This window comes from Halyomorpha halys, unplaced genomic scaffold (genome assembly GCF_000696795.3).
Source record: "Halyomorpha halys isolate HHAL.00 unplaced genomic scaffold, Hhal_1.1 Scaffold567.1, whole genome shotgun sequence".
Taxonomy (NCBI): Eukaryota; Metazoa; Arthropoda; class Insecta; order Hemiptera; family Pentatomidae; genus Halyomorpha; species Halyomorpha halys.
The window spans coordinates 608,451-625,501 of NW_027109033.1; the positions used below are offsets into that span (position 1 = coordinate 608,451).

The 17,051-nt window shown below is 28.4% G+C and overlaps 1 protein-coding gene across 4 annotated transcripts in view; it reads right to left on the reverse strand.

Annotated features, from left to right (window-relative positions):
- Positions 1-420: 420 nt before the first annotated feature.
- LOC106684294 (OTU domain-containing protein 7B) overlaps positions 421-17,051 on the reverse strand; it is a 25,367-nt gene continuing 8,736 nt past the window's right edge. For 2 of the 4 annotated variants that reach the window (XM_014426285.2, XM_014426284.3), the window contains exons 7-11: positions 15,609-15,762; positions 15,355-15,524; positions 13,506-13,736; positions 13,223-13,351; positions 421-6,245 (exon numbers count right to left, since the gene is read on the reverse strand). In XM_014426285.2, the coding sequence (XP_014281771.1) occupies positions 5,973-6,245; positions 13,223-13,351; positions 13,506-13,736; positions 15,355-15,524; positions 15,609-15,762 (957 nt within the window). In that variant the 3' untranslated portion in view covers positions 421-5,972. Of the gene's footprint in view, positions 6,246-9,074; positions 9,157-13,222; positions 13,352-13,505; positions 13,737-15,354; positions 15,525-15,608; positions 15,763-17,051 lie in introns of all 4 variants that reach the window. The other 2 variants (XR_010843378.1, XM_024359000.2) reach the window with 2 other exon arrangements.

Below are 17,051 nucleotides of genomic sequence, written 5' to 3' on the forward strand. Positions count from 1 at the left end.
TTAAGGATCATTGTTCACTGACAATAGACATGTGTCATCAGCATACATGTTAGGATGGGTGGGAATGTCAGCTGTGAAAACTATATAATGGATACTACCCCTGAGGTACACCAGCAGACTGTAGGATAGGAAATTAAGGATCTAGTATAGCAGTCCTGGGTGCCAGACTCGATCAAAAGCCTGTTCCACATCAAAAAAGACTCGCGAGCAGTAGATTTCGCACTCAAATGAAGACAAGACAACATCAACCACACAATGGCATTGCTGGATAGTGGAGTGGGATGTTCGGAATCCAAACTGGTGATTCCTTATAATTAAAGATAATAAGGTTCAGAAATCTGATGATCAGACATTGAATGATATATTAAACAGTAATGACGTGAGAAAAAATATGGGTAATGGAAATCAATAAAAGAAATACTGACTTAATAAATATATTTAAACAAATTCAAAAATAATAGATGTATTGGTTAGTATAAATTTTTTCTCGTTTAACAATCTCACTATTTTTAAATATACATATTTTTACAATGAACATTTTAAAACAGCAGTCTGTTAATTTATAAAAGAGGTTAACAACTTATACAAAATAGTACATCACAATGGCACATTCAAACAAACCAACAACAATAATAATTGTAACTTTGTGGTCCTAAATCACATAAGGATTTATAAATCCTTTCAAAAACAATCGCACTGTCTGCGATCAATCTTGCATTTATTTATTTTTTAATCAAATCGTAACTAAAACAATAAAGCAACATGAAGTAAGGAAATTCAGCAAAATATCTATAAAACATAAATTAATATTAATGTTAAATATACTTCTTCATTAAATAAAATATTAAAACTTAATAATTTAGCAAAAATATGATCACTCTTTTTTTTTTAAAAAAAAAAAAACTTATTTCTACTTAGTACATTCAAGTATTTTTATTTTAAAATAAGTTATCAATACAAGTTTATGCACTCATAGCGTTTATTAACAATTGTTATTAAAATAAAATATATTCTTATTTTAATACTTCAGTACCTCTTAGGTGAACGAACAACAATCGTATGAGCATTTTTATTTAAATTTAACATTTTAATTCTGACCAAAAATTTTGTATTTTTTGTAACCAGATGACCTGAATTGGGGGTAGACTATCATTTTTAATTAACACGTATAATTTAATGAATATACTAAAACTAAATTAATTTCTCAGTAATTCAATTTTGAATATGAAAATAAAATAAAGGTTTTATTTGTTTTCAATGTCTTGTGTTCCATACAATTAAATGTTGTTAATAAAAAAAAATTCCAAATCATATTATTTCACTGATTTTTAGAGATAAAAAATCATAAGAGGTCATTTTAACAAAGATAGATAGCTTTGAAAAAACCTATTTAAAATTTTGTAGTACGATAAAATTAAAATTTATATATTTATTTGACCACATGTTAATTAAAATAGGTTACATTTGAAATAGAGATTACAGCAGATATAAAATTTCGTCACTTAACCTTAGATACCTCATGACTCGGGGAAAAAAATGTATACATTACAAAAAATTAATGCTTCTAGATATATCTCAATATAATTCTCTAAGTCATAAAAGATCATATAGGTATCCTAAAAATGATGGTTGAGACAATATGCCTCTAGAATAATGCTTTGATTTTTTATTACTTTTAGAAGTATTAAAATTTTATTGTTGATTTTTTCAAACTTACGAGGTATCCACAGCTCAGGCAATTATTTACCAATGAGGTATAAGACTTTGTGTGCATTAAACCGAGTGAAAATTCAAAAAACCATCTTGTAGTAAATTGAGATTCCTTAAGCTGGAGTGCTCCCTACTGTGTGGTTATCAAATAGATACAACAATAAAATTATTCAAATATATTAATTTGTTTAAACAATGCCCTTCGTAATTTATATTAACAGGAAATTTTAATGACTAGTAAAAAAAAAAAAATACATAAATTAAGGGTAGAAAAATAATTGAAGGGTTCTCTCAAAAAAAGGTTATAACTGGAAAATTAAACCACAAAAGCTTTTCTATGATCCAATCTCAATGTATCAGTCTTTAATCCATAATGAAGGGTCTTATGCACCAAAGAAAAGACATTAATAGCAACAAAGGTGAATTTATTTCTTATCACTGAAAATTTTGAAATGTTAGTTATAACCTGTTTGGAAGAACCTCTTTAATTAAGAAAATGGAATAATCAAGTAACTCTATTCCAGAAAAATTATCACTATATAATCCTAAATCTAAAGTGCAAAAAAATTATAGAATTATAAAACGACTTAAAACTACAAAAATAGAATTAGAGGATGAGAAAAATTTTATGGATGGCAATACAAATGTAAGAAGTACAACAGAAAACAAAATAATCGAATTCGGTAATATTATAAAATGATAATTATTTTATAATAATTATACAATTCTTCAGGCATTAAAATAATACATTAAATTAATTAATATAAATGATTTTCATATGTAATTAATAATTAAGCAAATTATTATTATTTTTTTTTGCTTTCTAATTCATTGTCTTGAAATTATGATACTTACATTGTTGATGTAATGAAATACGTAAATAATTTCATAACTTTGATTAAAGTTATCTGTTGAATACTGCCAAAAAAATTTCATAAATAATTATTTTTTCAGTTAAAATATAATTTAAAACAAAGTATACATGCAGTACAAACTAAAAATATAAATACACTGCCTATAGAAATAACCAAAAAACTTAACAATTAACTTTTATGAACAATTTTCTGTTAGGTACAGTTATTATAATAGATATAAAAATATTAATTATATCAAAACTGATAACACTTGTTCTTTTCACAACCAGTTTACCAATCACTATAATAAGCAAGAATTCACCATCGTTTCAAGGAACTGTGTAAGGAAGTTTGCAAATACCTTATAGCTAAAATAAATTGACTTTACAGAACTTTAGAATGATTCATAACAATCAAAGTAACATGATGAAAAAAAAACTAAATTTAAAAAAGTTTAAGACACTGTTTATTCCATAGGCCAACATTAACTTAAAAGATTGTAGAGGTTATAAATCAAAATGTGATGTACTCTATTAACGATTGATGAATACTTTAAACTAACTTGTGCATACGTGTTTATTATACAAACATAAATATATAGCATAAAAATATAACAAATCGTATAATGATAAGGATAACTGCATCAACCTCTATTACTATGTGGTATAATTACTTATAATTTTATGTCAATTATAAAATTAATCAAAAATTATCAAGAAAGAATCAGAAACAACTTTATTGATTGAAAAATACTATCATTAATATCTCCTCAAAGATTGGCAACAAACAAATCATAACATCATAAAAAAATTATTGTATAGAGGAAGAGGAAACACACTATAACAAAAAAACCGTTAATGAGCACACCACACAGAGAGAACATAATCGTACAAAATATAAACAGTATCATTTAACAATAAAAATAACACAAGAATAACGTTTTAAAAATATGCTTAGTGAATCAAAAATTCAGATTTTATAAAAGATGATTTAATATAATAAGTTTTTAAAACATTTCAACCATACCAAATATATAAGTTGCCCAGTTGTAAAACTCGTTAAAAACATCCAGATTTTTTCAAGGAAAGTAAAGAAACTTTTGTAGAGTTTATTTTTCGAGCTGATTGCTTAAAATTTGGCATTTTAAAACAAAAGTCCATCATTCTGAATCCAATTTCATCAGTAATTTTCCAGTATTATCAGTAAATAATTAATAAGGATTTATTAAGTTTCACAAAAGCATAATTTTATTTAAGTTCCTAAGGATTAAGAAAAAAACAAACAAAAAGAAAAATACTTGATTTCAGGAGTTTTGCAACCTAAGTAACTTAAATGAGCTTAGATTTAAAAATTGTTCCAGGTTATTTTTTCTATGGAAATGTGCTGTTTATGGAAAGTTCGCTTTTTTTTTTTTTATTTAATGAATTTTACATTTGGACAACCTATATATTAGGATTTCAAAACTTATTAACATTATTCAATAATTAATACTCAACAAAAAAGCAGGTAACAGATAAAATTCTATTAAATAGAAATAAAAGAGACACCAAATGGATCCAAAAACAATGAAAATACTTAAAGCCAACTATTATAATTGTAACAATATTAAATTAATTGCAATAGTAAATCAATTGACAAGCCCCTGATTTTATTTAACCATTTTTGACAGACGGATAAAAATGAATTGATAGCAAAGCTGCAATCGACACTAAGAGTGGTAAAATGCAATAAAAATTAAGCCAAATTTATTTTCGTTTTAGTCTTGTCTTTAGTAAAAGAATAATTAGGCTATTAAAAAGCGATCTCAAACAAATCCTTTAGACTTCCAAACAATTATATATATAAATATAATTTATTTGGCCTTACAGGCATCATTACAACTCAAACCGCAATGATGTCAATAAAGAATAGAGATAGTACATTCCATATCAACAGTCTCACATGGACTAAACCAACAGAAATAATACATTACTTATTAGCAGTTCAACATATGCTTTAAAGAGATACAAAAAGCTTTGTTTCAAATTTTCTGAAAATAAACAAATAATTTTTGTCTTTTTTTTTTCTCACATTATTTATTAATAAAATAGTTAATTGGAAATATTGGCACATAGATTGATATAATGAAATGGTTCACGTTGGCTGATCGTACAGAAAATATATACATTTGCATTATATGGGCAGTATATCAAGAAGACAACGGTATATAACTATTTATGCAAACAAAACAATGTATATAATACATAATGAAAAAATATTGGATTTGCAGAAAGGACGTGGCAGATTTTATAATCTTCAACCATTCAACACTCCTAACATTTCCAAATCTAATACGAATAGTTTGAAAAAACATCTTAATCACTAAGCCACATTTCTGGAATTATTAAATTTTATTAAAATAAATTAAAAAAAAAAAATGTAATGCCCAAAAATAAACTTTGATACTATAATTTATAGCAAATTAAATTACTTTATAATTTTCTTAATGAAAACAGATTTCAAAGTACAGGAAGACATAAAGTCAATAATAAATTGACTTTTGCTTCTTCCCATCGTAACATAGTAAATAAAATGTCAGTAATAAATAAATAAATAGCAATAAATTTAACATTAAATTCTTAAGAATATTTTTACTCTGGGATATAATTTCTTTTGAGATAAACATAATTATTTAAAGGTATATTTGCCGTGGTCAGGACTTAACTAACTATTACTCCATACCACACAAATTTGAAAAAAAACTAACAGCTAAAAAAGAGTAAATGGTAAGAATATGCAGTGTTAAATAAAAGAGAAAAGAGAAGCATAATAAAGGATAAAGCCTAATTCTATAATATGAGAAGGCTTTTAGGATTATAAGGATGTATTGCTGGAAAATATAAGATTAAGTTCAGCATACTAGCTAGATAGAATCAGGTTCCCATAGATAGATCTTAACAAGTGATTCGTTAATGTTTTATAGAACAGTAATATTTCAGTAATTATGTAAACTGCCAAAATAAATTAATACATGAGACAAAATATAGAGTACTCAAAATGGTTTCTACCTTGAGTAGTAATAAACAACATACAAAACCATTGTGAAGACGACAAAAATATAAAACTATATAAATAAATATGAAAGCATTAGACTGAATGCTGTTCTCATACAAAATTTGAAATATCAAAGACAACCTTTCTTCCTATATACGAAGAAAAAAAAAAAAAAGAACTTGTGAAATAATATATATATATATAATCTATGTGCTTCACTTAAAAATAAACTTTTCTGGACCTTCCTGCAAATCTTATTAATAATAACTTAATTAATTAGAATGAAAATAACAACTTTATGTTAATAACAAGGACAAACGGCCTATGGTACATGAAAGCATATATACACGTATAGAACAGAAGACAACACTATTTTTACTTGTTAGAAGCACCAATGTAGTCCTGATAGCACTTTGAGCAGTAGTCGAGGGTGGCAGGGTTACCGAAAAAATTACACTGCTGATTTCGACACGGCTGGCTTATAGCCTCTTCGTAGAACGTTGAATTGGAAAGATAGAGAGTAGGGTCCGGTTGGGCAGGCTTTACTAGAGGGAGTTGACTCACTCTTTGGTGGGATTCTGTGTCGACAGCAGTGTAGAACTGTGAGTTGCCAGCGTTGTACTTACCACCGCTCTGTTCTTCGCCAACCTAGGGTGAAATTGTTTGATGTTATTACAACATTTTATAAGAATGAAATTGAAGGATACAGAGGGAAAATGATCAATCGTAAGTAGAGGGACCTATATGTACCTCGCCCACAGTATTGCATATCAGTTTCTTTGTATCATCAATGAATGAATAGTTGTATATAAATAAAGCTTTCGTTAAACCCTAATAAATAACACTAACTCAAATTGAATAATAAAATGTACTCTGATCATATTACCCCTGCATCCTTCAACTATAATTAGTCATTGTGCAAGTAAGATTAATTTATCATCAACACCACATAACACTGCCACGTGATGTGCAAAACAATGACCAAACAGTGCTTATTAATATTAATAATTTACACTCTTTTTATAAAGCTTTGAAAATAAATGCAAATAGTATTATTGGTAAAAATAAATAAATAAATTCAAACAGGCCTGTTTTATTAATGTGTGCAGGTGAGGTTTAATATACAACTTTTACTCAGACCTTTTAGTTGTTACTGGTTGAAATACAATCAAGAGAAAAAATTAATACATTTTTCATCTAGTTAGTTAATAATATGTATCTCCTTAGGCACCATTGGTTGCTCTGCCCTCACTGGCTAATTACAAAAATACACTGCCATCAACACATGTTTATATGCAGGAATAAAAAAAATGGAATAAAATTCAAAATTAATTAAATATAATTAGTTTTATTTTATTAAATAGTTAATAGTAGAAATATTTTGCATACATATCTAATATTAAACATAAGAACTTAATTATGGTACCAAAATAGAAGAAGAAAACTATTTATTGTTAACCAATGTTTCACCCCACTTTGCACAACTTCGTCAGGGCTTAATGAAAACAAGATACAAACATTGTAAGAATTGACAGAAAATTAAAAGAAATACAAAGAAAATAAAAAAATATGTAAAAAAAAATTGTTTTGTTTATAAAATATATAAATGAAATAATAATAATTTAAGGAAGTGTACATATAGGTGGACTAGAAACTAGTTACTAATAAATACAACAAGGTCCGATAAAATTCTGAATACAGAACTAGAGTAATAAATCGTAAAAAATACTCGTTAGAATAAGTTGTAAATACGGTAAAGAGGTAGTTTTAAATTATTATTTATTTCTTTTATGTATTTTGTAAAAAAATATTTTTTTTTTTACATATTTTCTCTGTATATTTATTTCAATTTTTACAATGTTTGTATCTTGTTTTCATTCAGCCCTGCAAAACGGAATGAAACGTTGGTTGAAAATAAATGGTTTTCTTCAACTATTTTGGTAACTTTATTGACTGCCACCCGAACTATCTTCCTAAAATCTACTTCCATACGGTCGACTATCTTCATCTAATAAGAACTTTTTGTTAATATCTCAACTTTAAAAGTACTTATCTAAAGTTATCTCTCTTATAATTGATGTAATAATGTAACAAGAAAATTAACAAAACAAAATAACTTCATATGAAGGGCCAGTGAACAATTAGCGCTTAACAAACACAATGTTCTAACTGAAAATATGAATGAAGGTTATCAAAGCAAGAAAAAATTCCTTATGTAGGCATGCCCATTAACACTTCATTGAAGAGATATCCATACCTAAAGATTTTTATTGTTATGAATTATTTACCTAATAATAAATAAATTTATGTGTTCCAAATAATTTAATAATGAAATGTAAAAATTAAAAATTTCATGTAAAATGTTGTTCACAGTTATTACTTTGATCATAAAGGTAGGTTCAGTGTATTTCTTCCACAGCAGCAGTGGCCGAACGGTAATGTGTTTTCATACTCTCCAGATCTGACACTACTGGATTTTATTTTGGTTGTGGGTCAATCAAGGCCCAGTCAATGATTTTAATTCTTTACGAAGAAGGATAATTGAAACTTACCAAACAATATCACATATTCGATACGGTTCAGCCTGTGAGGCAGTGGAAGAAAGATGCCAAGCCTGTCTTAATACTCAGGGTAATCACTTTGAAAAACATTTAATATGAATGTAAATCTTTACATTTCATTTATAAAGTAGTCGTGACACATATTAAGTACTTTATTGTAACCTAAATAATTCATAACAATGAAAATATTTAGACTCTAATAACTCCTAAATGAAGCATTCAAGAGGATTCCTTCATAGTAATTATTTTATTGTTTTCATCCATTTAATTCGTATGTTCTGTTAGTACACTTAACCCTGAAACAACCTGTATTAATTTCTTGAGAGGACAATTTTCCTGAAATAAACCTTCTAAATTGGTAATCGATTAGCTAACTATGATTCCCCATAAAGCTTTGAAATTTACTTATTGCTGATAGCATAAAATCAATCTTAACACAACTACTACACTTGGCTGCAACCTCTGAGTGGCTCTCCGAGGTTCATTAAATAACTTTCCAGACAAGTCCCATTCACCTATGAGAATACAGGCAGTTTTCCTTACATAAGGTTCTATTCCTTGGGAACTGAATTAAATTGAAACAGATATAAATATAAAAACTAAAAAGTTCTGCTCTATAAAAATGTATAATAATCTGAATTAAAGAAGTTAATTTCTTTGTGTTACCATAATTAGTACAACAGAATTTAAATATATGATGACATATAAAGTTTGATGAACATAGCTTATTACTAATGCTTCGCTATTCAATTATTGCAATAAAATGTCTATTACTTCTCTATTTTTAATCAGTTCCTGCTTCATTTATAGGAATTAATTATGCAGAATAATCAAATATAAATGTTTTACTTTCTAATGTTAAAATTAGGTTTCGCCAATTTATTTTTCTTTTAATAACTTTTAACATAAAATTTACCTGAAGTTGAAGTGTATGATGCCCATAAAGGATCATTTATTTTCCACCTGTCCAATGTCACTTGTTATTTCTTTCTGTTAACCTAATTCCAAAAATAAGAAATATTTATTTTAAAATTTTCAGAAATTTGTCAATTTACCAAAAGCCAGGTACTTTGGACAAAAATGAAATCACACATCCCATCGTTTTTATTTTTTAAAAACACTGACCCATTTATAACAACAAGCAAACCATCATGAATTATGTCCCCTCCGAAAAATTCATTCTGCCATCCCATCACCTAACAAATACAAATCCCCAGACCGGTACAGAAGGATAGAAAACATGTAACAATACAACAAGTTTTAGACACATTTGTTCATTCAAAGCAACACGAAAAGGTTAACATACCTGCTAATATTAAGTTTCACACATCACTAAACTACTTGCAAGTTATAACACAAAAAACATGAGGAGACGAGATTGGTGGATAAGGTAAAATAAACTATTGGATAATTAATCATTTCTGAGAGCCAGAGTGAATGAACACACATATGATTATAGCATAATTAAGTAAAATAATTTTCTATTACACACAAATTCAAGGTCAATATATGTGAAAATGTATATAAATACTAAGATATATATAAGTATTTAGGTAAGCAGGTTAAAAGAGAAGCATTTATACACTAGAAAATACTTCAATCAATATATAATTAATATACAAACAATATATCATGACTTCTCAATAACATTTAAATTAAGAATTATAATATTTAAGAAAATACATAATTAAAAAATCTTTAAATTAAAATTTCTTCTAATTTAAGATTAATGAACATGACTAACCAATAAATAAAGAAGAAAACTTAAAAAATAACAATTAACTATCTTTGGAAAGAAAGTCATGAAGCCAACTGCAGTTTTTCCCTCAGTCTACCTTCAGCCTTAGTTCTCCCATCAGCCCACCCTTAATCATAGATCTCCTGTCAGTCCACTGTTACCGTAGTTCTACCCTCAATCCACCTTTAACCCTGGTTTACCCTTAATATACTCTTAAACTAAGTTTCTGCCTCAGTCCACCTTTAACCATAATTAACCACTCTTATCCTTAGCTCTCTCTTCAGTTCACTCTTAACTATAGTTCTCCCATCAGCCCACCCTTAATCATAGATCTCCTGTCAGTCCACTGTTACCGTAGTTCTACCCTCAATCCACCTTTAACCCTGGTTTACCCTTAATATACTCTTAAACTAAGTTTCTGCCTCAGTCCACCTTTAACCATAATTAACCACTCTTATCCTTAGCTCTCTCTTCAGTTCACTCTTAACTATAGTTCTCCCATCAGCCCACCCTTAATCATAGATCTCCTGTCAGTCCACTGTTACCGTAATTCTACCCTCACTCAATCCACCTTTAATCCTGGTTCTACCCTCAATATACTCTTAACCAAAGTTTCTGCCTCAGTCCACCTTTAACCATAATTAACCACTCTTATCCTTAGCTCTCTATTCAGTTCACTCTTAACTATAGTTCTCCCATCAGTCCATCATAAACCGTTATTCACCCTTAATTGTAGTTCTCCCTTCAGTCCAACCTTAACTATAGTTATCCCTTCAGTCCAAACTAAACCGTAGTTCTTCCATCAGTTTATCCTTATCAAATTTCTACCCTCAATCTACCTTTAACCCTAGTTTTACCCTCAGTCCATGGTTAATCCAATAAAGCTCACATAACCAATGTGAGAGGTTGCTTGCATTATTTTTATCATATCTGTGTTGATAACTAGCTTATTATTTTAAGATAATAGAGAAAATAATTTGAAATTCATTCATAAGTTGTAATAGAGAATAATAAATTTGAAGAAAATTGGAGTCAGAATAAATTGTAAAAGATATAATAAGAATTGCAACAATAACCAGAATGTTGATTTATACAGTACTAAATATTTACAGACAATTTTTAATAATTAGAAAATTAATTTAAGAAATAATAAAGAATATAATATCTATTTACTGGCATGATTTCCTATTTCAATAGGAATAATTATTGAATGCAAAACAAAAATAGAGTAAAATACAAGTTATTAGCTCATAAAAATTTATGTTCAAAGAATGTCACATTTTTGCAAAATATGAATTTTAAAAACCCACTCTATGAAAAAAAAACATGTCAGGAAACGCGTGATGTATTAAGGAAATACATCGCGCGAGGCATAGGACCTCTATGGCCTGTCGCGCCAATGTTATGAATTTTAAAAAATCTACTATGAACACCGATATCAGTGACAACATGAACAAGATCCTCAATGTTTAACTCATCACGGGTAGATCACAGATAGATTTGTTGATTTTCATAGCACTGACAACTTTTTGTACCCTATGTTTGATAGCCCACAAATTAGGTAGGAGTCAAATGCCATTCAAAGACAACAAGGCCATGGTTCGATGGGATACTTATACAATAATTGAGCGATTTTTATTATTGATAGTTTAAATTATTCAACTAGATAGCGTGAATATTTTTAACAAGTTGAGCTCAAGATCCTGAAAATGTAGCATCAAATTTATTTAATCTGTCTATCTGTGCTTATATAAAAATATTTTGGGCTTAAGATTTACTCAATTCATACGTTTTATTGCTTAAATTACACAGTAATATTCCAAAAATGCTTAGAACAATTTCAGTTAAAAATATTTAAAACATGTTGAGTCTGTTCGTTTCTGAATATGTAACCTTTTTTTGAGCAAACGGACAGATTTCCAACAACAACAACAAAACAGATTTCCAATTTTAATGTCTCAAATTCAGCGGGGTCCCCCAAAAAATTTGTAGCTTACTTAAAACAGAAGTTCATATATTGTCTAACTATGAGGTCTCAGTGGATAATATAAGTTCAAGGATAGCTGAATCTTAACTTTAAAACTCTGTAGTGATATTTTCCAATAGAGCAATATGATTACTTATTATGTAAACCGTTACTTAAAGATAGTCATTATAAAGTATGCAGCTTTAGTAATTCTGTGTGTTGAATAAACTTTCTTGATAATATTATTAATACGAATGAGCATGATATCACTTATACTTTGAATGAATTAAAGAGAAGAAGGAAACGTAACTAAAGCGAGAGTTTTTACAGAGGTAAACTAGTATATTTTATAATAGGTAAATAGAAACAAAAACTAATAATTGTCATAGCAACCATGAAAAATAAAAACATTTCTTTTATAAATTCAATTTATTTATAATGTTTTACGACTTTATATGTTCATAAATTTTACTAAAATCTGTGGCTTCCTAAAGGTATATAATACACCTATACAACTATTGTTATTTCCAAAAATTTGTTTTAAATCTGGGAAAATATTTTTCTTTTAGTTGATCATCAAATTCTTTCATAGTTTGTATTTATTCATTTTTTAATACTAGTGTTAATGAGAGATAGATAATTATTTCAAATTAACACAATGGAAGGTATTTTAGAAGAAGTCATTTCAAATATTCAGCATTCGTGGCCTGTTAAAGTATTCGTATGAGAATAAGACAGCAGGCAACAAAAGGCTAGGTAATTATACTTTGATATAAGGAGTTTAATTAAAATTGTCAGAGCCTTTTTCGACAAAACCGATGTTATGATGTGGCCCTTACATTAAGCCAATTTAAGAAAAAAAAAGTCGCTATAACATCACTTGCATTTGCTCATCTTAAATACTTAATTTTAGTTCCATACAACTTATCGTTTTCGAGCAAGGCTGTACACAAACAAGCACGTGTGCACACCCGCACACTCACACACCATTTAACAAGACTTGGTTATTAGCACACAGAGAACATCAAAATGTGTATTTAGGTTAAAAACTCGGATTTGAACTTTTTACTATATATAGCTAAGGGAAAATAAAAATTAATTTTAATTTATAAAATGAAACAGAAAGAATTAAGTTTCAGGATATCTAATTATTCATTAGCAGCATGACTTGTGCTGAAAGCGTGATCAGGAAAGCTATTAATGGAATATGATGTATTAATCTTGTAGGAGTACAATTAAACTTGAAACAAAGATCAACAAAAATTTAAAATTATAGCATTTGATTTTTAAAACAAATAGCAATACAAAAGTTATTGTTATAAGAAAACATAAATAAAAGATTATCCATCATGCAGTCAACCTTGTCCCAGGAGCTTAGGCATCCGACCAAGACTGATTTAACTGAGTGAAAAAGTGGTTCTGGGGGATGTACGGCAGGTCGCATCTCTCTGGTCTCAGAGCAAACTTCAGTAGTGGTCTCAAGACCACCCTGGTATCCAATAATTAATATTAAATTTATTGAATATTAAAAAAAGTATATAAAAATAAAAATATATACATGTCTTCAAATCCTAACAATCTCGTCTATTTTTCATAAAGTTAAAAAAAAAAAAAAAACTTTATATCAGATCAGTCATTTTTACCTTTTCATTTTCCTGTTGCAATTCGAACCTCTGTTTGGCAGTTTCTAGATAGTTACGAATCATTACATCGTGGTACTCATGGCGTTTATCAGAATGGAGTGCAGCGCATAAAATACTTTTAGCCTGCCGTTGAGAGTTGCTCCTAGACAATTTGAGCTTCAGCTTTTGGCCTACTTGTTTCCCGATACTTCCGAGGAGTCCGTTCTTACTTTCTTCAGTGACTGGTGCATTCTAAAAAAATGTTTTAAACATATTATAACAAAGAAAACAATGCATGTCTTCGTGGATATGTATGATATTTAACAACATATTGTAATATTTAAGATTTATTAAACAAATTAGAAGGAAATTTAACTGTTTTTATTATTCTCAGATCTAAAATATAGCTTAGATGATGACAAGGTTTAAATGATTAGATTAAATATTAAAGAGTTATGAGAATTTTATATTAAATTATTAACCATTGACTCTTTCTCAGGGTGGGTTCTCTAGACAATCACGACACAATAACACTTAAATGAATTAATTGCTACAAATCTATTTAATTCAAGGTTAACCATTATATGATATTTTTTGGTGACTGTTCAGATTTGACATCTAGAAAATGCTGACACCGACAGTAGACTAAAAATTGGTCAGGCATTTCTAGCTTCCAGGACTCGTCCAATCTGCCAGCGATCCAAACAAAGAATGAGCTTTTTTCCTTTGACTGCTACAAACCCTAAATAGTCAATGCAAAACATCGATTGTAACACAACTGCTGTAAATCACGATATAAATCTTCATAGATAATTATTATCCTATTCTATTTCCTCCTGGATTAATTCTTACTATGATTGTGGTAGAGTTAACAACAAAAGTTAAAGAAATTTCGATCAGCCCTACTCAACACAGCAAGAATTCACCAGACTTCTGAAGAACGGGTGCCACCATCTTGAATATTTGCAATGAGTTTGTTAGGGCCTCCATAACTTCTGAATGATGAAACTGGTTTGTTTTCTTTCCATGATAAAGTTGATCAGTTGCTTTTAGATTAAAAATACATCGAAAAACTAAACCAAACTATTTATTACACTATATAATAAAAAAAAAAAAAAGAAAAGAAATAGTGCAGAATGTAAACATTTTGAATAAATACAAAATATTTTGAAAATTTATAACACATTGCCAGTAAAAATAACGAATCCAACAATCAAATACGTGTGTTAGACCTAAAAATAGCTGAACAACCTAAAAGAAATGGTCACCATTTAGATACTGGATGCAATAAAAATAAATACAAATTATTTCTAAACTACCAAAAAACTGATGCCAGACTACATTAAATGGAATAATCCTGAAGTATAATACAAAAATAGAAGTTATAAAGAATAAATAAAAACTACAAAATAATAGATTTTAATTTTTTTTGTGTGTTTTTAATATATATAATATTGCATTTTTTTTTTTTATCAATTATATAAATATTACTTGTTTATATTATTTCTTTAAAAATTTTATAATTTGTATGTTATATTTTAATTTAATTTTATGTATGTTAAAGAGGTGCAAAAGTGGGAAGGAAGAGGAAAAATAGATTAGGTAAAGAGAGAAAAGGTGAGAAAAAAAGATATTAAAAAAATGAAAGATTAATAAAAAATAAAAAATAAAAGAACAAAATTAAAAAAAAAAATCATATGTTACTATAATATATTATAAGTTTTCTATGCCTAAATTTTATAATATTTAAAAAAATTGTCTGACAATACAGTTAGGCAGCACAACTTTTGTTTAATAAAGATTTTCTCTCTTATTATAAGTCCTCTTTTATTTTAGAAATTCTCTCAAGATTAAAATTAATCGTACTTACTTGTGAATCGATCTTTATCAAATCCAAATATCTCTGGAGGAGATCAATATTTTGACTATAATTTAGTTTTAATGATTCATTATCATTTCCATTATTGCCTGGATCAACACTGAATTGAAGCGGGAGTAGGTCACCGGAGCTGTCTGTCAGTGGGATGGCAGAAGAGAGACCTTCAACATAAAGAGAAAACCTAGTTTAACAAAAAGTGATATCTCCATTATACTTAAATATAATATAAATGGACGGACACTTACCTGTTGACGGGGAATCCATCGACACAAGAGCAGAGAAATGACCACCATCAAAGGCTAGAAGCAGAGGCGATCTGTGGCATTCATCAGGTGGGCACTCCAGTGGGAGATAAATGCCACCAAATGAAATTGGGGCTAACGCATCTCCATTCATATCCTGAAAAAATATCAACTCCAGTTTCTTTACCATCATTTAGGAATATCTAGAGCTAGGATCTTGACAAATATAAATATGCATATCCATCCTAGTTGGAGTGGAAAAATCGTCATTTAAATGGGAGAGTAACTTAATCCAGAGTTTATAAAAGAAAAATTTCACAATATTCATTTAACTCATGTATTAGGTAAAAAACAAACAATATATAGGTGATAAGTGTATATTAATTAAAACATATATATCAGGGATGGCTAACAAGTCGATCGCGAGACCACTTTTGGTCGATCGTTGATTGCTCCCATTGTCTGGGGTGGAATTCTGTGTACTATGGACTTCGAAGCGATTATAGAAGACTTCCTAGCAATAGTTAAATGCATTCTGGGAATTCCTAGAATTCTGACAGCCTGAAACTGATCTCCATCCATCCAGCACATTACATTATGACTTCTGTGTTACACTTGTCACCAGTTGCAATGCTTGAACATAACAGCTACGACTTGACTCATTGAAGAACACCGTCAGTTAGCTTGAATATTTGGTAGTGTCATATGGTGGCTTCTTTTCTTTTGTATTGACAGTACTATTATTAATCAATATTATTTATCTTTGGTGACCACATTGAGTTTCAATTTTTCTTCTGTTTAAAATGCAAGTACCTTTTCGTTGTTTTAAATTAAATTGCTTTTCTTACTTATCTAATTACTTGATAAGTGAACATTCTCTGTAACAGATCTCTAAACTGCAGCCATTACACTGAGAGTATACTATGGGACAGTATTACAAATATATTAGGAATAACAATAATTATATTTAAATTAAGAAGTCAGTATAGTAAACCGTAATAAATATATTGTAACTTACGTATTTAACTTCTAGTAAATTTGAATATATCTATATTAGATTTTAATATACTTGAATTGCTGTCCCCGATTGCACTATCCATATTGATATTATTTCTCTCTATGTAACAGAGATAATTACCACAGTACATTAGTTTTTGAATTTTCTAGGAAAATATTTAATTCAATATTTATTATTTAAATTGTTATATTTCTTTTCAATCTAGTATATCCATGAACTTGAGTAGTAAACAAAAAAAAAAAAAATTGAAAACTTATCACTTCAATGAAGAATGGGAACTCGATTACTTTTTTACAATGGTGAATAATAAATGTAGTTGTTTAATGAGGAGAAGATGGTTGGGGGTGCGGTCAATGAAAAACACAAATAAGTACGATTAACTTATTTTAATGTCCCAACGTTTCGGCTAGAGTTTCTAGCCTTCTTCA